General features: G+C 34.5%; 1 protein-coding gene across 1 annotated transcript in view; it reads right to left on the bottom strand.

The window, feature by feature from the left end:
• PKHD1L1 (PKHD1 like 1) overlaps window positions 1-25,558 on the bottom strand; it is a 157,156-nt gene that overhangs the window by 49,278 nt on the left and 82,320 nt on the right. Inside the window, exons 42-54 of the mRNA XM_017512233.2 lie at window positions 24,843-24,999; window positions 24,284-24,440; window positions 22,937-23,016; window positions 22,350-22,479; window positions 20,860-20,989; window positions 17,335-17,576; window positions 15,292-15,428; window positions 12,913-13,942; window positions 11,397-11,588; window positions 4,839-4,990; window positions 3,739-3,898; window positions 3,014-3,185; window positions 189-277 (exon numbers count right to left, since the gene is read on the bottom strand). Of these exons, the coding sequence (XP_017367722.1) occupies window positions 189-277; window positions 3,014-3,185; window positions 3,739-3,898; window positions 4,839-4,990; window positions 11,397-11,588; window positions 12,913-13,942; window positions 15,292-15,428; window positions 17,335-17,576; window positions 20,860-20,989; window positions 22,350-22,479; window positions 22,937-23,016; window positions 24,284-24,440; window positions 24,843-24,999 (2,828 nt within the window). The remainder of the gene's footprint in view (window positions 1-188; window positions 278-3,013; window positions 3,186-3,738; window positions 3,899-4,838; window positions 4,991-11,396; window positions 11,589-12,912; window positions 13,943-15,291; window positions 15,429-17,334; window positions 17,577-20,859; window positions 20,990-22,349; window positions 22,480-22,936; window positions 23,017-24,283; window positions 24,441-24,842; window positions 25,000-25,558) is intronic.

Here is a 25,558-nt window from a genome sequence, read left to right as displayed (position 1 = left end):
AATCCACATAAACCCCAGAAGGCCAGGTTTAGTATCTGGAATGCATTAATAGAGTCTACTTCACATTTGCTCTTTCCCCAAGGTGTGCTGCATTAAAGTGGAAACCTAACTACTGTAACATCTATCCTGCCATAGTGTTAATATTACATAAAAGCAAGCATTCAATTCATTTGTGTTTATGTATTTACCTTCAGGTATAATCACATTTGCCCCTGGGTGAGGTACAGTATAATTATTTTCTCGTGATGATTGCCAAAAAGAATCATTTGACCATAAACTGAAAAGAGAAGATAAATACTTCCATGAATTACTACTTGTTGTGATAAACCCTAATTTTGTCTAAAATGTAAACCCATTCCATTTCCCTATAAGATTTACATGATGGAGAAGAAAAAAGAAATGCATCCTTCATCCTTTTAAATACCTTGACACATGGCACTATTTCATGGGGAATAGAGGTAGAGGATATAGCTGGTTGGATTTTGTGAAGAAAGGAGTAGAAGAATTGTCTCTGAATTAACAAGGATGCACCAATGTGGTTAAGCTCTGGGCTGTGGATGGGGGTGGCAGGTCTGTATCCAAAGTGAAGGCTAGGTTAAATTGAAATAATTTTGTAAAGTGCTTGGGAGGACAAATGGTCTTCAGTTGTCGTCACTATGCCTTCTAGAAACCACCTTTTGATGCAAGTTTTTATAAAAGATATTATCATACAATTGGTGATATTTTCCCACTGGAAAACATTCACAATCAGGCTGCTTTCCATATCCAGTAAAAAATTTAAACATTCTGTGATAGTAATCCTGAAATTCTACAGATGGGCCAATATACACTTTGTTTAATTCTTATTAAACATTTATATTACTAAGGAAACTGTTGATAAAAAATCCTGCTGTAAAATATAATCTTAATGAGTTTTAAAAAGAGTTTAGTGGTTAAAGGTTTACTTGTACTCAAAACAATTTCCATGAAGAGTTTGTAAAGGGTTCTGTCTACCTAACTAAATAATGTGACCAGCATTGCACACATTCGGTAATTGATTGTATCTAGCTTTTCTCAACAATCATAACCCTTCATTCTTATCCTTACCATTACTATCACTATCAGTAATCATGTTATGCATTCCCCTTCTTATTATTTCCCATTGTTATGATCAACAACGACCTCTTAAACTAAGCATTTGATTTACTTAGCTTGAACTTTCTGTTTTAATCCTGAGGTAGAACTTCTGGGTCAAGATTCTGTTTTGTTTTGTATATTCATACCTAGTTGAATAATACAAATTATCAATCCAATTATAACTATTTCCAGTGAGGAAAATTCATACCATGGGAAGAAAGAAAAACTGTATCATGGAATATACGTGTAGTTTATCATAGTTTACCTTTACCATATTCTGGCCTAGACCAATCTAAATATGTTATAGTAGTCATAATAAATGTTAAATATTTAATAATTACATTTACCTTAGAATGCATAAGGGCTTTTTGGCCAAAAACCTTATGGTTTATATGTCTTAGTTCTCTAGGGCCTTTTTAGGAGCCCCTGCTTTCTCCACTATCCTTCTGTAATACATACTCTGCAGAATACTAAGCGGTGTCTTACTGAAATATAATTTAGAGCATGTTGCTTCTCAGCTTAAAATCATTCAAAAGTTTCCATATTTCTTACTACTACCTGCATAGCCTAAGTGGTCTGTTTCCAAAACCATATCCAGGCCATTCTTTCCTGCTCAGTAGGGCCAGCCTTAATGATTCTCTATCCGTTCTTGGACATGCCACACCCTTTCTATGTCAGGGCACCTGGACAAGTTGCTCCCTAGGTCTCTCCCACCCTTCACTCAGCGAGCTCGTCCTCATCCTTTGGATTGCAGTTGGAATAATCCCTCCCTGTGGGTGTTCCTAACCACCCCACCCAAATACTGTCCCTGCCATATTGGTCTCTGTCCTAGCCCCATATTCATTCTTTTTATAACATTTATCGCAACTCACACTTACGTACTTTATCTTGTTTACTTTTTTGTTTATTTGCTTGTTTTGTCATCTGTCTCTTTGTATTGAATATGAGTGTAGTGAGATCAGAGATCACATCTATGTTGTTCATAATTGAATCCAAAATTCCTGGCACATAGTGGATACTCAGTAAATATTTTTTAATGGTTGAATAAATAAACAAATTCAATTTTTGTTCTTTTGGCAAATGGCCACTACAGTATCTATTTATTTTGAAATGCAATTCACCTAATAAATATCATTGACTTTTACTATTACACAGTAGTGGGCTATTCAGTGCCCACTAAATGCTAGTTTTTAGCATCGTCATCATTTTTTATCAGTATTATTGTCCATAACATTTGCAAATATAATCAAATCAGGATCGTGGCTTTAAGGGTCTTAAAAATTAGTAACAAATGTACTAGTACCATAATGTCTGGTAATTACTCTAATACAAGTTAGAAAGTAATGCTTCACATGAGAAATAAAAGTAAAGAGCTACATTAAGTTATAAAGAGAGAAATATCATTTTAACTAGAAGAATTAAAATATATATGAAAGAAAATTAACTAAGTTATATTATAAGATTTGACTGTGACAGTTATTCTAGAGACAGCACCTGCTAAGAAAGCATTGGATTCACGAGGAGACCAAGTTTCTAGTGCTGTATTGGATATGCCATCAGTGAGCTCTGCAATCTCAAGTAATGCACCTATGTTCACTGGGTGTCAGCTTTCTCATCTATATAATAAGAAAGTTGGGCCAGGTTTAATAATCTAAATCTAAATCTAACATTCTGCAACTGTGAAGTTACCAGTAACTTTCACACATAATTTTTGTAAGAATTTTTCATTTTCTTAGTTGGGTTTTTGTAAGGCTCAAGCACAGCAGTGAATGTGAAAGTATTTTGCAAGCTACAAGACATTGTGCAGGAGTAAGGCATTGTTTCACACAGGAGTGACAGGTGAAAAGGATTATGTCAAGAGGTATTGAAGGATATTAACTACAAAAGACCTATGTACTTATATGTGGCTGGTCGCTTCTTGGGCATTGGTTTTCTTGATGGGGGATGTACAGGAAAGCAATCCTGGAGAATACAACAGTAAGCTTGGAAATTAATAACAACGTCTTTCACATCAGGATCCAGGTTCCCAGAAATGGGCTGACTCTGTTGAAGGTCATTTCTTCCTGACACTGAAAATGAAGTAAAAGTGGTTTAAATGAATATTGTGACCAAATTGTTACTTGAATGTAAACAAAATTATGGCATTTTGAAAAAATCTTCTTTAGGTAGTAACTTGAATTATAATTCATATGTATGGTAGAGGTGTGGAGAAATTCTGAAACAGTATCTTTTATAAAGACATACATAGTCAAAATATCATTATAAGAATGAATGCTTTTATAATTTAATTTTATTTTAAAATATTTAAATTTTCCAAATAAATAATAAAAATGGAAACAAAACATATGCCAACTTCCACTGTATTCATTTTCTCTAAGTCCATGATATAAAACTGTCAATGTGTAAGCATGTTGGTGTCACCTCTAACTTGGAAGGAAAGTTCTTATTTCAACTCAAAACCTTTTCGAGAATAAATTTTGTCTCCAGTTTTTCTATTCAGCAAACATTTATTGGATCCTGTATATATTAGGTATTATACAATACATTTGCTTATTAAGCAATTTTTCTCATCCTTTAGACAAAGCATTAGATAAAATATCACTTCTGCCTAACAATACATACCCAAGTAATATAGAGTACTAGTGTTTGCTTCAAGGTGCCAGTCTCCATTCTTGCTAGTATTCCAATTCAATGGATTTGAAGAACCATTCCTCATATCAATAATATTAAACATATCAGGATTTTGAGTAAAGTTATGTGATATAATTACATAGTCTTCATCCTAAAATGTTGGTAGAAAAATGTGACTTGTATGTTAATACTCTTCATATAGTACATTAATTTTAATGACATTTAATAATTAGCCCCTATATTAAGATTTAAAAGTTTTGGCTTTAGTTTGTTTTTTGTCTTGCATTTCCATTTTGTTAACATTTTCCACGTCTATGACAATAATGCTAGTTCTGTCACTAAGGCAATGAAAGGATCTCTCTCTCTCTCCTGGGTGTATACATACATTAAGTATACACATGTATACTATATATATATATATATATATATATGCATGTACACATATGTATATGTGTGTGTGTATATATGCTTATATTTAGAAAATATTTTATTTCTTTTTAAAAATAGACAAAATTGTAGACAATATTTTATTTCCATAATGTTTAAAATATTTAAAATAATGCTGCACAAATGTGTACTATAAGTGGAAGAACATGTATGAGATGGAAAACACCCAATTCAGTATACTGGTTACCATTAGAGATGGAGAATGGGGAATGAGATGAGAGTAATACAGAGGGATTTCACTTTATCTATAATATTTTATTTCTTTTATAAATCAGGAAGTAAATATTCACAGAATGTTAGATTTAGATAGAGTTAGATACTGGTCTTTTTAAAAAATATTTTTCTGTATGTCTGATATATATCATAATATAAAAAATAAATTCTTTAACTGCTAACCTGAGATATCATAAACACTCAATAAAGGAAAGTTATTATCATGATAGTAATGACAGGAGCATAAGCTTAGTACTACAGCAATGTGGCAGAAAGATTGCTTACTTCTGATTCTCAAATGAGGGTTTTTTTGGCTTACTTCTTAGATTCAGAGTGGGTCATAAAGAATGTGCAGGATTTTAATAGATCAATTTGTGAGGAAAGATCCTTCTGGCCTGACAATGTGTGTGAATAAGTATGAGGATTTTTACCTTAAATCCATAGAATGTTGATGTATACGATATGTTGGTTATGTGATCCACACCTTTAAAATACCAGTTAATGTGATTTGCATTTGGAATCAGAGCCATCCATCCAGACATATGAGTCAGTCGTTTCTTCTGAAATGGAATAATGCTTGTGCCTATACAACATAGAATAAGCAAATAATAGTAATCTCTACCTCTAATAAACTCCTCCATTTATAAACAAGTGCAAATGTTGGTTTACTTTAGTTGGTTTAGCAAAATATTGGTTTAGTCTATGGAAGTCTTTAAAGAGATTAATATGGCATTTCATTACTTATGTTCTAAATGTCTTTGTTTAACTAAAGACTTGAAATGATTAATATTGCATTCAACTGGAAAGTAAAATCCTTTCAAACTTGGAATTTCGAATTGAGATGGAGCCTATACTCCTTAGGGAAAGGTACATTTGAAACATCATGAAATTACAACTGCTAAAATAAAAATGCCTAAATATATTAAAATAATTATTTAAATATTGATATAAACATAATTTTATTTTTATTCTTTAAGAACTTAGTTATTCAGAATTCTTGATATAGAATATATAAAAATGTAAGCTCTGATTATTTATTGGAGCTTCCTATATCTTTGGAACTAATTAAAACCAGTGTAACACATATTAATTTTTAGTAGAAAATAATTTTGTTTGAGTTTAGTGGAGTTTTGATTGAAAGTTCTTGAAGAACAAGGCTACAACTAGACCTATCACTTAACACTGACAAAGATATATACATTTTAGGAATACAAACCTTGAACTTGAACTTCCTGTTATTGGAAAAACTATATAATTTAGTAATGCTTTGGTCACAAGAGACTGCCTGATAACTTTAACAGAAGATTTGAAAAGTTCTCTTACAATATAAAGAAAAGGTCTTTCATTATTTGCCCCTATTTTTCTCCCCCTTGCTTTACTTTTCATCTCAGATTGGATTTTATGTTTAATTAACAACCTCTTATTTTAAAAATTTAGGAGGCAGAAGTCAGAAGCAAGATTATAAAATAACTGTCATTCATTTACTTTTGAGAATAAGGCGAAACACAATTCTAATGTCATAGGAGAACAAATTCATAAATGTCTGTGCTTTATGAGTTAGTATTAATTTTAAAAGCTTCATGAGCAGAGGCACTCAGAACTTACACTACCAAAAAATCCTGAAAAGTATGAAAAGAACTGTGACTATCTGGATTATTGTTCAGCAAATATCCACTCTTCTCTTTTCCTTGAGGGCAAAGTGCTATTTCTTGCTTCATTGATGTTGGCCAACAGGACATTAGCAGAACTGACACTAGCAAATGCTTGAAAAGTGCTTGCTCAGTGAGGCTTGACTTCTTGAGTCTCTGTCGTCACAAAGAAAAATGCCTCCCTCAGGTAATTGTTCTCCCTTTGCCTGACATCTGAAACAAACACTTGTGGAGTTACCTGAGCTTAGCCCGTGGTAAGAAGCAAAGCCTTATATTGAAGTAGAACCTCCCAGGTGAGCCCAGCTTTTCAATCAACCCAGCCCCTGGACACATAAGAAGAAATGATTTTAGGCTTGTGATATTGAGTTTTTAGATGGTCTGTTGTGAAGCAATGGTTAACATATAAGAGCTGATTAAAATCATCCAAAACCTCTAGAATTTGCTCCTGGATTTGCAGAACTAAACTCCACTGAAGTTTTATTTTTTTATTTTTTATTGTTTTTTGAGATGGAGTCTCGCTCTGTCACTCAGGCTGGGGTGCAGTGGCATGATCTCGGCTTACTGCAACTTCCACCTCCTGAATTTAAGCAATTCTCCAGCCTCAGCCCCCCAAGTAGATGGGATTACAGGCATGTGCCACCATGGCTGGCTAATTTTTCTAGTATTTTTAGTATAGACTGGGTTTCACCATGTTGGTCAGGCTGGTTTCAAACTCCTGACCTCAAGGGATCTGCCCACCTTAGCCTCCCAAAGTGCTAGGATTACAGGCATGAGCCACCGCATCCAGCCTCCACTAAAGTTTTCTGATGCTTGGGATTACACTCTAACCTGACATTCCTTAATAATTCAGTTTCATAAGTAAAAGTAATTTCCATTTTTCTAAGTTGTGTTTTTCCTAATTTTTTAAGCTGCATTCATTTCAAGTATGTTGGTTTTAAGTGTCTTGGACAGAAATATAAACTCTTTGAAGTTGATATTTTTTAAAAATAGGATCATTAAGAGCAAGTGTCTTAAATTAATTTGCCATCTGTTGTAACTTTATACATATATTTACATAAAGATATACCATCATGCATGAGATGCTTTAATAAAGATATATAAGGACAAATGTAAAGTTATAGCAAACCGTTACTTCCCACTAATCTAGTGTACTTTTTAAACCTTTGTTTTACTTAGCAAAGATATCAAGACAAGTTATCTTTTTCTGTTTTTATTTTTATTTATTTATTTATTTATTTTGAGACAGAGTTTTGCTCTTGTTACCCAGGCTGGAGTGCAATGGCACGATCTCGGCTCACCGCAACCTCCGCCTCCTGGGTTCAGGCAATTCTCCTGCCTCAGCCTCCTGAGTAGCTGGGACTACAGGCACGCGCCACCATGCCCAGCTAATTTTTTGTAGTTTTAGTAGAGACGGGGTTTCACCGTGTTGACCAGGATGGTCTCGATCTCTAGACCTTGTGATCCACCCGCCTCGGCCTCCCAAAGTGCTGGGATTACAGGCTTGAGCCACCGCGCCCGGCCTCTTTTTCTGTTTTTAATTTTTAGAAGTAAATAATTTTATTTGACTTTAATGGAAATAAAAGTAGCCAAATGTACTTTACTATAAAGTTGATCCTTTTTTTCACGACCAGAAGTAAAATGCCTGGCATAGTGTTTTCTCTACTTTGCAATCTGGTCTGAGTATTGCAACTAATTCTACTCAAGTCAACACTTGCTGAGTAGTTACTATTTGCAGTGTTCTGTGTTGAATGTTGTGGTGTCAGAATGATAAGTTTGTAGATCTTGCCCTCTAGGTATTTACATTTTAGTAACTAAATAAAAAATCTTAACTCTTGAAGGGAATGGACCAAAGGGCACAGATAGACTTGACAAGAAAGCTAAAATGTCACAAATTCAGAAATACCAGACTCCTAAATCAAAAAACCAGAATCTAAACAAAGCAAACAAAAGCTCCTTTCTAAAATTCTCACCACCACTAAAAATGACCACAAAAAGAAAGCTTAGAGACTTAGATATTTGAATATTAGTTCTTAAAAATCAATAGTTAAAAGAATATGTACTTTATCATGTTGTATATTTAAAGTAATTTACTTAGTAAGGTTGCACATCTCTGCTTTTCCATAAATGTATACCTTAAATCATGTTTTAATAATGTTCAGTTCACTCACAGGTATACCATAAAGCATGTGAAAGAATGATTAAATGGGAAACTATTCTATGACATAGTAATGGGAAATACTAAAATATAATTTTATTGGATAAAATAACTTCATTTGCTTTTGATGTTTTGGTTACTTTTGTTTCAGTTTTTATTTGGAAGAAATATTCATAGATATTTTGCTTAAAATATCGTATTGTACCACAGACTTTAAAAGTTTAAGTAACATCATTTCATTCTGGACATCTATTTATCAGAATGAAAGTAGTGGTTTCTGGGTTTATATTATTAAGACACTGTGACAGTGGGTATAGCTATTACTCAGATAGCAGGTACATGACCTTTTTAATTTACAGGGGAAAAAAACCTAGAAAGAATGTTTTAAAATTACATGTAATAACTTGTATCATCATAATGAATGATGGAAGTGGTGCTGCACACTTATGTTTTCTCCTGTAGACACACTTTCCACCCTCTCGACCCTGTTCCTTTGCCTCCTGGCTTCTAGTTGGGCTTAGACAGTAAGGAGAAGACAGGGAAGGAGAAAGGTGAAAGAGAAGTATTTATTCCCCTGACTCTCACCCTTAGGGAATGTAGGGGGATCTTGGTGGGCCCTTGTGTCTCTCAACCAAGGGGCACAGCTTCTTCAGGCAGCCTTCTTCATACAGCTCTGTCTCTGGGTCCACATAAGTGTTCCTTCCCCTCATCTTTTCAAGGCTAGCAATGGAAATAGCATTTTCCCCCTTTACTAGCCCTTTGAAAAGTTTGATGGTGGCTGTTCTTTCGATGCTGAAAATGCTGATAGGGGATGCTGCCATGGAATTGGCTTTTCTGATCCCAGTAAGAATAATGGAATCTAAAAGTGGCAGGAGTCAGTGCTTAACCATTAGATATAAAGGTAGGTCTAATTGGCACAATAACATCTGGGCAGAGGATTAATCAGAGTGTTCTGACCTGCAGGAATCTGTGATAGCTGATTGATCTTGAGATTCCACAGATTAGATAAGTAGTACACTAAGGTGATATTTGGTGTGCATACAGGAAGAAAACTAATAGAGGTCTTAGACAACAGAAGTCTAACTCAGAAGACTAACTAAGTGGAAATTCACTCTCTATTTTCTAGATCCAAGCCAATTCACAGACCAAAAGCCCCACCACTGAGTGAAAGAAATCTGTGACCAATTATACTAAGGAAATAAAAATAACCAGACCTTCCATATTCTTATATCCTGGCTCTAAACTGATGCTAATAATTCTCGAAGTCACCAATACCAACATGCTAACGTGGCCCACCAGCCAGAGTGGGGGCTTATCAAGTGGCAAGTGATGGATGAGTCTTCACTTAATCTCACAGTGAGTCCAGTAGAGTCATGGGTACATCTTATGGTTATTTCTTCATTTCCAGAATGTATAGTGGAAACAGATATATAAAATATGGTCTGAGTATTTGCAATCTGGTCTGCATATCACAACTAATTCCATTTAATTCAACACTTGCTGAGTACTTTATATTTACAACATTCTGTGTGGAATCTTGTGGTATCAGAAAGATAAATTTGTAGATCTTGCCCTCTAGGTATTCACAGCTTAGTGACTAAATTAAAAAAAAAATCTTAATTCTTGAAGGGAATAGACCAAAGGGCACAGACAGACTTGACAAGAAAGCTATAATGTCATAAATTCAGAAATACCCAACTTCCTGAATCATATATAAAATCTAAAAGACTGGCTCAGTTTGAAACAAGGGCAGAAGCTGAAATTCTTCTAAGAAATGTTTTCATGAGAGAAGCTGACAACATGCAGTGTAATACAAAATTCCAGCATGTTCTGATGGATTTGACATAGGTAATTTTAGCAGCTATCATGTAGCTGGTATAATTATGCTACACATGTTCAAATCTTAATTGGTTTATATTGAGATACATCATTTAAAATTTTTAAATGGCAAGTCTCTACTTTGTAAATATAATGGGGAAATTCAAAAATATTGATAGCATTTTAAAGTAACATGAAAGTATTGCAATACTGATGAGAAATGGTAAATATTGATGCTGTAAGAGGAAAAATAAGTGCACTCAGATTCTGTTATTAAACTCTTTTTCTATACTAATGATTCCTTATCATGTGTTTAGACCTTGATTATTTCAATTTTCCAATTTGTTGTCAAGAAGCTGCATCATTTAGATTTATCCAGAAAATGTAAAAAAAAAAAAACCATATTTGATGATATAAAGATTTTGTTTAGCAAATCTTTATCAATGCTTTTTCCATTTTTCAGAATACACAGTCCATCAGAACAGTATATATTCAGTAGATTCATTATAAATAGATATATGAAAACTAATAATTTCTAGAGAGATGATGGATGGAATGATAAAGAAAGATATAGATAGGAGCCAGTCAGGATAGGTTAGGTCAGGTAGAGTGAGACTAGATAGACTTAGTAATTGGCAGAATTCCCACACTGGTTCCCCAGCTAATGGAATAGGGCCAAATACAGTAAGAGGAATTAAGTGGATACTCTAGGAACCATGTTTGCCATCCCCTTAATCAAATAAAAGCAAGTTTAAATCCTTGAGAGAAGGAAATGCAGAGATTAGTGCCATGATCGAAGATTTAAGAAATGTGAGGATCAGGATTTTCACCACATCCCAACTTGGCTTGCTTGTTTGGCTAGTCCAAATGCCAGATGAATTATGAACAATGACAGTAAATTAATGCAACATAGTCAGGTAATGACCTCAAACATATTTGTTGTTCCAGGTATTGTACCTTTACTGGAACAAATCAGTAAATCCACAATCCCTGGTACCTGGTATACAGCTATTAACCTAGTAAATGTTCCCTCATCCCATCTCAATCAGCAAGGATAATCAAAAACATTTGCCTTGAGTGGCAGGAACACTACATTTTTACTTGCTCCAAGGACTATGCCAACTTTCCTGTTCTCTGTCATAATATTGTCTGGAGGTTCCTTGATCAGCAGTATATTGTGCTGGCCTCTGCATTTGTAGATGCTCCTCAAACACCTACTCTGAGAGTATTATTTGTTTCCTGCTTGGATTCTAAATACTATACTTTTTGCAATGGTTGAACAACCAAGTAACAATGCAAAAAGATCATGACAAAACTTTAGGAATATATATTTAAATTAGTGGTTTAAACTAATATATTCCACTTACCAAAAGAGTCTGAAAGAACCACATCCTTTTCAAGCAGAGATACTGGAGAAGGCTTGTTGAATGCTAAACGGTGAAAGCTGACTGAAGCATCACAGACTGATCCAGGGAACCCAATGCTCCACTCAGCTTCCTGAGTACAATGAGAAGGGTCTAGCAATGAGCTGTGTGGAATGACGGTATGTCCTTTGTGCCCTGGGAAACAAACAAACAAAATAGGTTTTTATTTCACATTAGGAGACATAAAAGGGTCTACAATATTCGGAATTGTGACCCATAGTACCATTAATAAAATCTAAAGGTCTGGGTAATTTTTTGTTTGTTTGTTTGCCTGGAGCAAGGGGATCTCATACAGAAGCTTTCTAGTGGTTCTTTGGTCAGTACCTTATTGTGGATTTAGCGGAAACACAGGGTCTGAAGTACCCATGAGAGTCAAAGTTGGAGAGAGGAAGTGGGATGAGTAGCCTATTCAAGGACACAAAGAATTTAAATCCAGGTGTTATGACCATAAAGCCTTTACTCGAAACTAGTAGACTACCAATTAATATTAAAAACCTAAACTGAATTAAGTAAATCAATAAACATTACACAAAGCTTTATATATCAAAAGCATCCAAACGTTCTCCCTCTTCAAAGCCACAATTATACTTGAGACAGAAGTTAACAACTGTGGTTGAAAATTCAAGTTTTGTGTTTGAATTTTGAGATGAATCTTTTTTTCATCCTTCAGAGTCTTTCAAAAGCAAATCACAACTATCTATAGGTTTACCTGTCAATTGACTCAAAAGGATGAGGCACATATCCTTGCTATCTTATTTAGACAGATTTTTATAATTTACAAATTGTAAAGACGCTAAATTCTAGAAATCATGAATATTTATGAACTTTGAAAATGTGACATACTCTGAACTTGAAATGCTAAAAAAAAATTAACCTCCAATGTATATTGAATTTTGTTCTTTTTTGGTATTCTTTGATTAAATTACAAATTTAGAATTTAGATTGGGAGAAAAGGGTTCATAGCAGGTTTGTGACTTATTTATTCTCTTAAAAGTATTTTCACAAGGATAGATTGAGTCTGTCTACAGTGCTTTTGTAAATAAATCTGCAATTTATATGTTTCCAGAGCATAACTGACTGGAGAATTAGGGTAGTCATATAAGCAGTTTCTTATCTGTGCAATTAACTGAGTATAATATGGAGGCATTCTAAAACTGAAATGGCTTCCTTTTGTGATCAATGTTTTCATGAATATTGCCCCAAATTTTCTGTTAATTTAAAATCAATGTGCTAATGCAGGAGAAAAAGTACATATTTGGAGGCTGTCTCTGACAGGTTGGGCTCTTCCAGAAAAGAACCTCATCTGTGCCTAGTGCTTGCCTCTGTCATTTAAATTATTAGTCAAGTTTGGTATTGTGTAAGATCTATATGCACATAAGTCTGCTTTAACAATTCAACTCTGCGCTAACGCAAACATATTTCCAATGGATTTTTAGCACAAATTTAAAAATAACATTACCTGTAAGTGAGCCATCAACATCGATCAATACCATTTCATGTTCCCAGCGAAAGCCAGCCTTGTTTGGTGTGTGAAAATATTGGATGTCAACAAACTTTGCACTCCAACCGCCACATCTGTCATTACAAACTCCAGAGATGGATGTTACTCCCAAAGCTACACAGTTGGGATGTTCAAAGTTTATAAAGTGCACAGAAGATACAGTCAAGCCTTCACTGAATGGGAGAACCAGGCCTTTTCTAGTGCAAAATGCAGACCCCGTTCCCAGTTCATCAAGATGGCCAACTATTTTTGCATTTTTAATCATTGCTCCATTGGTTTCACCCCATCCTCCAACATAAGGAGCCAGGATCCTCTTAGTCTCGATTCCAGCCTCATAGTTATTCACCATCACAAAGTTATGGAACTGAAGGGCACCTCCATTGACCCATTCAGCTCCTTTTTGACAATTCCAAGCAGTAAATGAATTAAATCTTGCAGGCAGAGGAACTGTGGATGTACAAGATCCTGTTTGCATGGGGAAATATTCCTCAAAAATCCACATTCCAAACCAACCTTGAGAATGGACAGTATTGTTAAAAAATTCTCCAAGGGGAACTCTTTTTTGACAAATGTTTCTGTCATAGGATGGCCCATCAGGGTGGTTGTTCATCCGGTACCAAAAACCAAAGTGAGTGCCACCAGCAACAGCATTGTGTCGTATGGTATTGTTCGGGTTGGTGACCCAAAATGCAGCTGGAGTCACATCATCATTCAGAAGACTGGTACTTTGCTGTACAAATATTGCCAAGTTATACTGGAAGATATTGCCATGTTCAATACCATCTTCTATAAAAAATGCTCCTCCCCTGATATCATATATAATATTTCTCTCAACCAAAAGATGGTGTGTGTTATGGATAGTAACAGCTCTGTTATAGGCCTGGTGAATTGCACAGCCTCTTACATAAGACTTAAAGTGTAAATCCCCAAGCAGGTGCCAATGTATTGGATATCGCCCCAATCGGAAAGCCTGGCCAGCGTGGAATACCTGTTAAACCCAGAAAGCACAGCTATTTAGTAATAACTCAGATATTGAGCTCATAATTTCTTGTTTCAAAAAAATCTCAAATTGTATATAATTATTACTGTTTATTTCTTTCCAATTGTTTATGTTTATCACTTGAAAATGTAATTCAACCCCCAACTGACCTTGTTTTATACAATGTATAACACACCAGACTTATTATAAAATGAATAAAAGAATGAAAAAAGGCATCTTTGACTCTTCTGCTTTTTGCCTTGGTTTATTAGTAAACTTTTGTGTTTTAGAAAATAAAACCTCTTAAAAGACTTCTTTTTCTCTTTTACTTTGATTCTTATGTAATAATAAGAAACATTTATTTAATGTTTTCTGTATGCCAGATATTGTGCTTTTTTACATGCATGATCCTAATCTTTGCCATAATCCCCTAAAGTAGCCACTTACCATTGACTTCATTTTACAGATGAATAAATGAAAGTTTAGAAAGGCTGAGTATCTTGTTTATGGTTACAAAGTTCCATTTAAACCCAAGTTGGTCTAACTCTAGAGCTGGAGTTCTTATCAATCACTTTGCTGAACATTCTTTCAAATGGTCTGTGATTTAATAATTTAATACAGAGGATGCCAGTGTATCTGTGTGTGTGCTCGTGTATGTGCACACATGTGCACTTGTCAAAAGATCTGACTGAAATAAGAGTGTGAGCCATACAAGTATTTGGTGGAGGAGGATTCCAAGTAGAATGAAAACCAAGTACAAAGGACCTGAGATAGGAATGTGCTTGACATAGACACATAAGGAAGCCTCTGTGACTAGCATGGCATGAGCAAGACTTAGGGTCATAGGAGATAAATCAGAGGGCATCTCGAGTCAGATCACATGGTTTCTATGGGGTGGACTTGTACTTGTTATTTTAGGTATACTATGAAGCCATTGAAGGACTTTGAAGAGGGGTATAACAAGATCTGATTTATGGTTTTAAAATTTTATTTTGGTTGCAGTGTGGAGACTCTATTAGAGCAAGGTGGTAGCAGGAAGACCAGATAGAAGAAAATCACAGCAGTCCAGGTGGCTTGGGCCAGGGTCAGGTGGAGGTATGAAAATAGACTGGATTCTGGATATAGCATTTTGTGGGTAGAAAAGATAGAATCACTGATGAATTTGATTTGGGGGTGTGAGAAAATTTGAGAAACAAAATTTTGGCATGATCAAATGAATGTATTAAAATTGTTTACTTAGATATCTGTCTCCCCTACCAGATTATAAGTAGCATTGACAAAGAGCGGGAGCTCAATACACATTTCTCGTATGGATAACCGTGAGCAAACCCCTGTGATTTAGCAATAATGTCTCTCACCTCTACGTATTCTATTCTCCCAGTTACCATGTTAGCACCAGGTACAGGAGCATGAAACATAATGCAGCCTCCAAACTGGTCACTTCCTATTTCTTCTCCAAACTTTCCTTGGAGGCAGGTTTGTGTAGCAAATTCTCCTTTAAAACAGTGTTTAACGCATCATCATCATCAAAAAAATCTCACAACCCTCTTACATTGAAGATTTTTTCTCATAACTGTGTCATTTGATTCACATGTCATCTCAACCTCATCCTAGAACATAATTATTTGCATTCATATCATTACCTCTTTTAGATTGTAAGATAGGTAGGTACATTGTCTTGTTCAACTTTGCATTTCCTAAAGTACTTATAGAGTATTTTTCAGAGAATATACTAAAAAAATATTTGAATGGTCAAGGGAATATTGATAATGGTATTTAGTTTTATTATTTCTGAAGCCTTCCCCGAGATTTGAGGATTAACATAATCAATGCAATTTTATATTTGTAGAACATGAGAGTATGCATTATGTTACTGACTTCTTAATACTATAGTAAATAGAACAGAAAATATTCTTAACCTAAACAGGATGAAACTAAGTTTCATGTACATTGTGAGACTTGATGCAGATAAACTGGAATGAGAACATAGCTCATTTGACATCAAATTCCATGAGTCTGTCTTATGCTTCCCTTTAAGGAAAGGGTATTACTTAAGCTGTATCAGTTATTATTCAACTACTAATAGGTTTGCAATGATATTAATGATTACATAAAATATTTAACAGAGACTTGTAAGATGCATTATGCTTCCTGCTATAGATCTGAGAGCTGTGATAAACATCATTAAGGTTCACCAGTATCCATTTCCCTTCTACTTCTGGGTGTACAGGGGTTTACATTAACTCACTCTCTTCAAGTTAGTTAGGCATAGCCATGGAATCAGTTCTGACCAATGACCCTTGAGTAGAAGAGACACCTGTCACTTCAAGACCAAAGCAACTAGTTGCTAGTGCTTTACTCTCCAGCAAGCTCATCTCCTGCCTCAGAGATCACAGAAGCCCATGCTGAGATAGATCCTTCGTAAGCCTGGATCCCAAAGCAATTATAATGAGAAGAACCCTCCTGTTGACCCACATGGGACACATGTAGCATGAATGAGAAATATTTTATATTTTAAATTTTGGGCTTGTTTATAATAGAGTATAACCTAGTCCAGTGGCTCTTAACTGAGGCCAATTTTGCCCCAGGGAATTTTTTTGCAATGTTTGGAAACACTTTTGGTTGTCACAGTTGTTGGAAGAGACTACTAGAATTTAGTTGGTAGATGCCAAGTTACTGTTAAACATCCCATGATGCACAGGACAGTGTCACACAGCAAAGAATTATCTGGGCCAAAATACCAACAGTGCTGATGCTGAAAAACTCTGACTGAGCCTACCCCCACTGGCTCAGATCTATATAGATTTTTCCCCCTATCATTCCATTTATTAATTTTTCTGTCCATCCATCATCTGTCTAGGAATTAATTAAATATCACTCCATAATAAATCCACTCTCACACTGTTCTGATAAACTGCAAATTCTGGAAAATTGAAAAAGGCTTGATGAATCAAAGATTTGCTAAACAGAATCTTTATATCACTATCAAATATAATTCTCCATATTTTTTGAGTAAATCTAAATAATGCAGTTTCTTGCTGAGAATATGTAAAACTAATCATCAAGGTCCAATCTAAACATAATAATGAATCCTAAGTATAGGAAGAGAATTTATCAACAGAATCCAAGTACACTTGTTTCTCCCATTACAGTGTCAGCATTAACCATTTTTCTTAAATATATTCAAATATCTTCATGTTACAAATACTATCAGCATTTCCAGATTTCCACATTTAATTATATTTATAAGATATTTAATGGTATAAGATTTATATCATTAAATTATATTTAATGATATTTATAATGAAATACATTTAAATAATGTATTTCAATATAAACCAATTAGTTTTTTAAAATATATGGCATAATTATACCAACTAAATGAGAGCTGCTAAAATTACCTGTGTCAAATCCATCAGGACATGCTGGAATTTTGTTATTCCACTCAACATTATCAGATCCTCTTATTAAAATATTTCTTGTAAGAATTCCAACTTCTGCTCTTGCTTCAAACAGAGTTCCATCAGGGAGTGTGACAGTAATTCCTAAGTGTGTGTAATTTAGTGGATTACTTAGTGTTACGGTTATGCCATCAGCAGATACAGATGCTATAGTCCTTTTCTCATTCTCTCCTTGACTGTGTCTGCAAAAATTTTAACAAAAAATTTTCAAAATTAATATATATTGACATAATATATTGTTTTGGTATATTTGTTTTATTCATTTTAAAAACTTCTTTGCAAAATAAGAAACTATTTTATGCCATATAATATTCTGAATAGAAATTAGAATAAATTATTTTATTCTTGCTTAAATTTTACAAATATATTCAATAAATTATTTTATTCTTGCTTGATTAAATTTTACATATACATTCAATTCAATTAAATATTTTTCAAGTTCTACATTTGCTTCTAGAACTGCATTAACTTACAAAAAGTATTTGGAAAACTATTCATTTATAACTTGGAGGATTATACTCAGTCATTCTCAATTGAGGATGCTTTTATTCCTCCCAGGGAACTTTTAGCAATGCCTGAAGACATTTTTGGTTGTCATAATTGGGGGATGCTACTGACATCTAGTAGGTAGAGGCCAGGGGTGTTTCAGATTCCATAATACACAGGATTTCCCCAAGATAACAAAGACTATCTGGTCTGAAATGTCAGCCATGTACAAGTTGAGAACCCTTACAAAGGGAAGTCACTGAAAGTTCCTGAACAGGGAAAAAAATGATTTAGTTGAAGTTTAGGAGGTCTCATTTTTACCATTCCTCCAGATATATCCCAAATTTCAGCCACAGCAGAAGGGATTTGTCAGTTCTATAATGTACATATTCATGCATTTAGTCATTCAACAAACATTTATTGAGGGTCTAACCTGCATTTTAGGCATAGAACTAAGCACTGGGGATACCAAGTAGAAAGTTTCCCTGATTTTAAAAAGACAAGTGTGTCAATGCTTGATTGTATATTATCTACCAAAGTGTGAATGGTGCTGTTAACAAAGGTAAGCCTAAGGGAGTTACCTCTGTGTTTTCCCAACATTTTCTTTTGACCTTTCTCTCCCTCAGCAAATCCTTTTCCTCCTTTAAATGCCAGTTCAAATGACAGTGCCACGTATGAAATCGATTCTAAGCAGTTCTCTCAACTTTCCCAAACCTACTTCTGCATTCTCAATACACTCTGCATAAAGCCCTGTTAGTGCTCAGAGCAACCACACTGCAGTCCTATGAGGTATCTACCTTTCTGTCCCTTCCACTGACTTGTCTGCTCTTCTAGGCATGAGACCCATTGCAATTATTTTATATGCTGAGCACTTAGTGCAGCACCTGTCACAACTCAATAACAGGTTGTGACGGATTGAACAAATTAATGCAGAATTAATTAATGCAGGGAAGAAAGTGGAATGAAGCCCAAATAGGAAGATGATGTGATATTCCAGGTGTGAGAGACTGAGAATCTAAATCAAACTGAGAGCAGAGAAAGCTGATGAGAGAGCATGTCAAGGGCAGACCCAAAGAACTTGGTGATACAAAGGGAACAAAGAATGACGATAATTAGAAGGTCACTGAAAAAGCTTTTCGAAGAAGAAAACTAGAATGTAGGGATCTAAAGAAAGGAAACAAAGGATGGTCACATAAAGTAGAAAAAATGAGCATATAATATTTAAGCAGTTTACAACTTTAACATAAAGGATAAAAAAAGATGCTACAGGAGACAGGAGAAGAAAGTTTATCAACATGGGGGTGTATGGGGACAAGAATCATTCCAAAAGACGCAGGGAAGGAATTGTTGGGGAGGGGGCAGGGAGAGGTGGAGATTAAGGATGCTTAGAGATAAAGGTGAACCAATGGTACAAAATCTCACAGGTGACATGCAAAAAGGCTTTAGGTTAGCCTATTGAATTTTCTTCGATTCAAACGATGCAACAATTTCTTTAGAAAGTAGTTTTTTTTTTCCCATTTATTTATTTTATTGCATTTTAGGTTTTGGGGTACATGAGAAAGTAGTTCTGAAAAGCATTTTTATATGTTATATGTACCTAAACACATCTTTCCTTCCTTTGTTGTAATATAACAATACTAAGCGTAATAAGCACTTAGTTTGAGCCAAGTTCTACTTTTTCTCCTTTATACATATTAACTAATGTAATCCTTCCTAATTGCATTCCAATTTTACTGAAGCACAGAGAGGTAAAGTAATACAACTACAGAACTGATAAGTGGTATTGCCGGGAGCTGGACATAGGCAAACGCATTTTCTTAATCACTGGCTTTGCAAACTCTCAAACAGGATTTATCAATGACATAGTGAACAATTACATTTGGTGGGAACTCCTTAATTCTTGTTTCTCAAAACCAAACGGCCCCATGCTAAACCCTAAACCTACATCTGATACAAAAAAACCATAAATGGAAGATTATCTATTCGTTAGTAAGCCCTATCACTTTTCTGCTTTTTTATTTTGCCATTATATAATTAAAATTTCTTCCAAGGGCAGAAAAAAATAAGGACTAAAGCTCAGTGTATATTTAACTCTTCCTAATAACTGCAAGTCTATTTTTAGCTTGGAATATGGCAAATTCAAATTTTAAATTTAAGTTGAATCATGGCCTTAACACAATTTAGCTGTTTCTTATCATAAATTACTGTTTGTTTCCTGATAATCACAACCATATTCAATTTTACAATTGATATTATGTTATCTACTGATTATATTATCTATAATTTGAACAATAAAGCAAAAATAAGGCTCCTATTTCCCCTATCCCTGTTATATTTGGTGGTGTTATGTTAATTTTCTTTCCTTTATGTCTTATTTGCTAAAATATGTAATTAAACAGAAATTAAGGATAATAAGCAATTTCAGTTTCAAAATAACAGGCACCTAAAAGGTTATGTGACTCATCACTTTTTGCATAATTATTTCTTCTCTTTTATTTAGTCAGTATTAACAATTTTGCTCAATGGGAACCACCGCTAAGGCTGTAAGATAAGACAGTTTACTAGCTTCTTTCAAACATGTTCTTTGGTGACTTCAAACTAAGAAGCTCATTTACATTTTTGTATTCATTAAGGTATTTATTTAAAACCCTATGACTTTTAGTAGTCAAACACTTATTTTTTCAAATAGAATCTTACATGGGAGCCAAACCATGTAAAACATAAATTTTACTAGAACATATTTATTTCCTAGATTCAAATTTATATTTTTTCTTATCATAAATCTATCAATTATAATGCAATATAATTGTGATCAACCTAATGTTAACACTTGGCAAATTTGTATTTGGCTTTTAATGTTTCTTTATTACAGATTTCAAATTTAAACCAAATAGTCATGCATCATCTGAATTGTCTTTCTTTACACAATTTAAACATTTCTTTTCTAAATAAAAATCATTAAGCCTGAAGACATCATACCTGTGTCCTGTGCTTGCAATTACAATGTTATCTCCTGGTTTCCATGTTACTGCTTCTTGTAAAATTAAAATTCTTTCCCCTGCCTTTGCAGTATGAGCCAGGCGAGTCCAGATCACAGGAACAGGCACACCTAGAGTCAACATACACACTGAGTATTTCTTCAGATGTGTTTGATTGGTTATTGAGAACTTTAAGCATTTTGATCTTTTCCTAAATTGAATCAATGTTGGGAAGTTTCATTTTACCTGAGCATTTCAGACATTTCTTCAAAAAGAAATATATGGAATGCGTGCTTTATAAAAGTAACACTTAGTTTGTAATAACATGTGTAAGACTATAAAAATTGTCCAAAAATATTCTTCTGCAATGATATGCCCTATTTATGACCATCTTTTTTACAGGGACACAACGTAAATGGGGTGTGATAATATTGACGAAATGAGTAGAAGTCTATTATCTTTGTCATTATTGGTAGGAATTGGTTAAACTAATAATCTAGAATCAAATGTAGACTTTTCTAAGAAATTACATAGTATATATATTTAGCCCCATGTAGCACTTTTATGATAATAAGATATTAGGTTTATGGTATTCTAAATTTATAAAAGCCATAGATTATTGCAATGTGGAAAACTTCAATATAAAAAGGATTCACACCATGCTTCCTTTAAATAGTATGTTGCCCTGGTGCCTCAAACATGATCACTTGCTAACAATGTTCTGAGATATAGCCATAGAAATCCACAACTATAAATCTATTGTTATATTTTAGAGACACTCCACTTTCAGATGCAAATATAAGAAATTACATTCTTCTGCTTCTAGACTTAGTCTTCTTATATAGATAAATAAACAAGCAATCACATGTATATAGTATATGCAACAGACAGGTACTATGGTTAGTTAAAATGAAACTAGAGGAGCTTGGAAGCTCATGGAAAAAGGGAAGAGAAAGAATGTAGAAAAGACCCAGAAAGGCTTTCCCAAGCGTGACCTTTTTTTTTTAATTTATTTTTTTATTTTTTTGAGACAGAATCTTTCTGTATCGCCCAGCCTGAGTTAGTGGCACAGTCTTGGCTCACTGCAGCCTCTGCCTCCTGCGTTCAAGCGATTCTCCTTAACCTCCTGAGTAGCTGGGCTTACAGGTGTGCACCACCATGTCTGGCTAATTTTTGTATTTTTAGTAGAGACAGGGTTTCACTATGTTGTCCAGGCTGGTATCAAACTCCTGACCTCAGGTGATCCACCCACTTCAGCCTCCCAAAGTGCTGGGATTACAGGTGTGAGCCACCTCGCTCAGCCTGGTTCTGAGTTTTGATGTCAGGGCTGTCCTGGCTTGGATGTAGGGAAGAAGGAAGGAGTAAAGAGGGGATATCTAAAGATATGAGAAGGCTGACACACTTTCACTTGCAGAATCTTATCAGGACAATTATCCCTGGTATCTGGTGAGTCTTCCTCTACCAAATCCCTTAGCCACTCAGCCACAGTACCGTGGAGATCCAGGATTCCCTCTCGCACAGCCAGTGTTTTGGCACCATAGACAGGGAGCTCAGGAGATCGCAGGTGCCCATGCAAGGTAATGACAGCCTTGTGTTGGAATGGGGATGTCTCCGTCCCAATCTGCAAGAGATATCACAAATGCCATTCAGAAAATTAAAACCACAAATCCACAATTCTACTCACACAAAAGTAGTTCTATCCTTTCTTCTTTTTTGAGAATTAATTGCTAAGTTGTTCACATCTTTCTTCTGAAAGATAAACCTTTAATTTTCTAGTCAGTCAAATACACTATGCCAGATCTTTGAAAGGTATACTGACTGACTTTAGCCACATCTCAGAGTTAATTCTTTCCTGTTCTGTTTTACATTATGCGTTATGGGAATACACTACTATCTTCCCATTAAAAACACAACATTCTGAGAAACTTCTCCCCACAAAAAGGATTTTTACTAATAACAGAGACCTAAACAAAGATAAACTTAGGAGATGTTGGTATAATTATCTGTTTTACACATAGTATTTAAAAAATAAATGGAGAGAGGTTAGAAATGAACATGTATTATGCTCTTTTGAATACCTGAAGAATGCCTCCATCTGTAATTAGAATATTTTCTGCCTGGAGTTCAATGTCAGCTTCATCAAATATTAGAGTTCCACCTATGAATCATATAATTTTGAAATATATCACAAGGACAAATTTTGTCAAAAGTTACCTATTAAATTATTAATTATAATTTAACATAATTATTAAATTATACATTAAATTAAAATTTAATTCCTCATTCATGTCTTGTTACTGATATGCATGTAACTTCAGTTCAGTTCTTTGGGAACATAAAAGCATAAAAACTCCAGACAAAACTATGGGAGTTTATGGAAAATCAAATCCCAGGGAAGATTATTTTCCCTTGACCATTGCTTATTTTAGATGCTGCTTAATAGCTCAGCTATGCAAGTTAGTTCTACAAACATAGCACCTCAAAATGTAAATTAAGAACAAAAGCAATGAAAGAAAAGCATGTTTATAAAAACCATTACAATGTCAACATTAGCTCTGAACTTCTACCCATTAATTTGCACTGTTAACAGCTATAGCCTGATTAGCATTATTAAAGATCATACCTGCATACATTTTTATGAGAGTAGCATAAATTTGTAAGTAGTAAAACTTTATTTGTCCAGAGGTCCAATATTTAATAACTTCAAAAACCTGAAACTTTTCTATTATCCCAGAAGTTAAAAATAGTACAATACAATGCAGGAGTCTTTGGAGGCTAGACCTGTTATGGCAAAGTTTGTGCACTAAATCCTCAAGCAGTCTACTCTTACCAGTTAATGGTTCTTTTACATCCAATTATCACAATTGTGGTTGTTTAGTTTTCTATAGTGAAAAATAGACTATAGCAGCAGAGATAAGCCCAGGTAACAACTGAAACAGTTTCACAGGCAATGGTAAAAATCACCTGTCTTCCAAAGGGAGTCGAAGGGATCATTTAGGATAGGATTGAACAAATCTCTAAGACTTTTTAACCCCTGGGACCCACTACATCAGCGTTTTGCTAAGTGGAAAATACCTTTAATTGTTGTGATCAGTGAAAGTGGGTGGGCATGCTCATACTCCCTGACATTGTTATTGAACCAAAAGTTTCATAAAACAACATTTAGCTTTAAAAGGTCCTTACCCATATGCATGCAATCTATTCTGATACTTTCCTATTTCATTTTTAAAATGCTGGCTGCAACACATTAAATAATATCATAACCACAAATGGATTGTAATACTCAATTTGGAAAGCCCAGAACTATACCGTGTGTTAAAACGATGATGCAACTATGGATATTTGTAATTGTGGATTTTGATTAAATCAGTTTCACAGAAATATTTCTCAGGCAGAGTCTAATGAAGAGATATTCAGAAATTTACCCTGAATAAGCAACATTTTCAAAATAGGGGTGCTTTGATCGAGCAGAATTGTCTGTCCTTTGGTAATAACAACAAGAGACCCTTCTTCCGGAGGAGATCTTCCCCCCCATGAGATATTGGAGGACCAAGCATCAACATAAAGAAAGTCAGCATTATCCTGCAATAGAACATAAGAGACCTTACAATTTAGGGATTTTAACCAAAGTTTTTCATTCAATTTTTCAAAAAGAAAAAATGTATAAACAACAAACATTTTATTAATAATAAAATCTAACCTACTTAAAATGTATTATAATTGCCTCTTGGTTTATGTCACAATAATAATCAAATTTTAAAAATCTATTACCAATTATCCCACAACTCAGAAAAATCAAAAATCTAAAATAATGAAAATTTTAGTAAAAAGCAACAAAAAATGTAAGCTACTTTAAATGTATTATAGTCACAGCTCGGTTATTTTTTTGGAGACATTAAAGTGAAACATCCATTACCAATTAGCCCACCTCCAATGATGCTAGTTTTCTATTGCTGTGATTTCTATAACCAACAGCACTATTACCAGTTTGGCCATGCCAACACCTCTGATGTGGACGTGAACTGGAGCCCACCCTGAGAGAGGATGGGCATTTGTCATGCAGATGATGTGTGTCTTGTTGGAACACTGAACAGCGCATTTGGCTTCAGCTATGGTGATATGAACATCCTCTATATTTTCACTGTAAAGAAAAAGGGAAAGCAAAACATGTATGTTTTTCTCAGATTTCTACATCATGTTGTCAAACCCTTTTATTCTCACGTATTATTGCAAAAATAATAACCTGATCCTACCAGCCACCAAAGTGCAGATTGTCACTTTTTTTCAGTATTAAGACTTCAAAATATTTATTGAAAAAAAAAGTAGAGTTTAAGAGTCCAGAAAATAGGACTGTAACTAGCAGGTGTTCCAGTGTTAAAGAAAAAAAAACAGTGATTTTTGTTGTTGTTGTTCAGTGATTCTATGCTGGTCTCCCAACAGGTACTTTTAAAAGAGATTTTCAAGGATCGCTTGTCCATGTGACATTTTCATCATGTTTGTGGACTTTAGAACCTACCCTGCAGGTAAAAATGCAAGTTCAAGGTTATCATAACTGCTTGAGGAGTTACAATGAGCCTCTATGGTGTATATGATCTGGTGTTTTGACTTCAGCCTTCCCCACTTGAATAATGAGGACAGTGCAGTACACAAATTTAAGTCAAATAATGAGTATGTTTAAGAAAAAGGAACTTGGCCAATTA

This window comes from Cebus imitator, unplaced genomic scaffold (assembly GCF_001604975.1).
Source record: "Cebus imitator isolate Cc_AM_T3 unplaced genomic scaffold, Cebus_imitator-1.0 Scaffold465, whole genome shotgun sequence".
Classification (NCBI taxonomy): Eukaryota; Metazoa; Chordata; class Mammalia; order Primates; family Cebidae; genus Cebus; species Cebus imitator.
The sequence above is the reverse complement of the archived record's forward strand: the minus strand, read 5'-3'. Positions and strand labels throughout refer to the sequence as shown.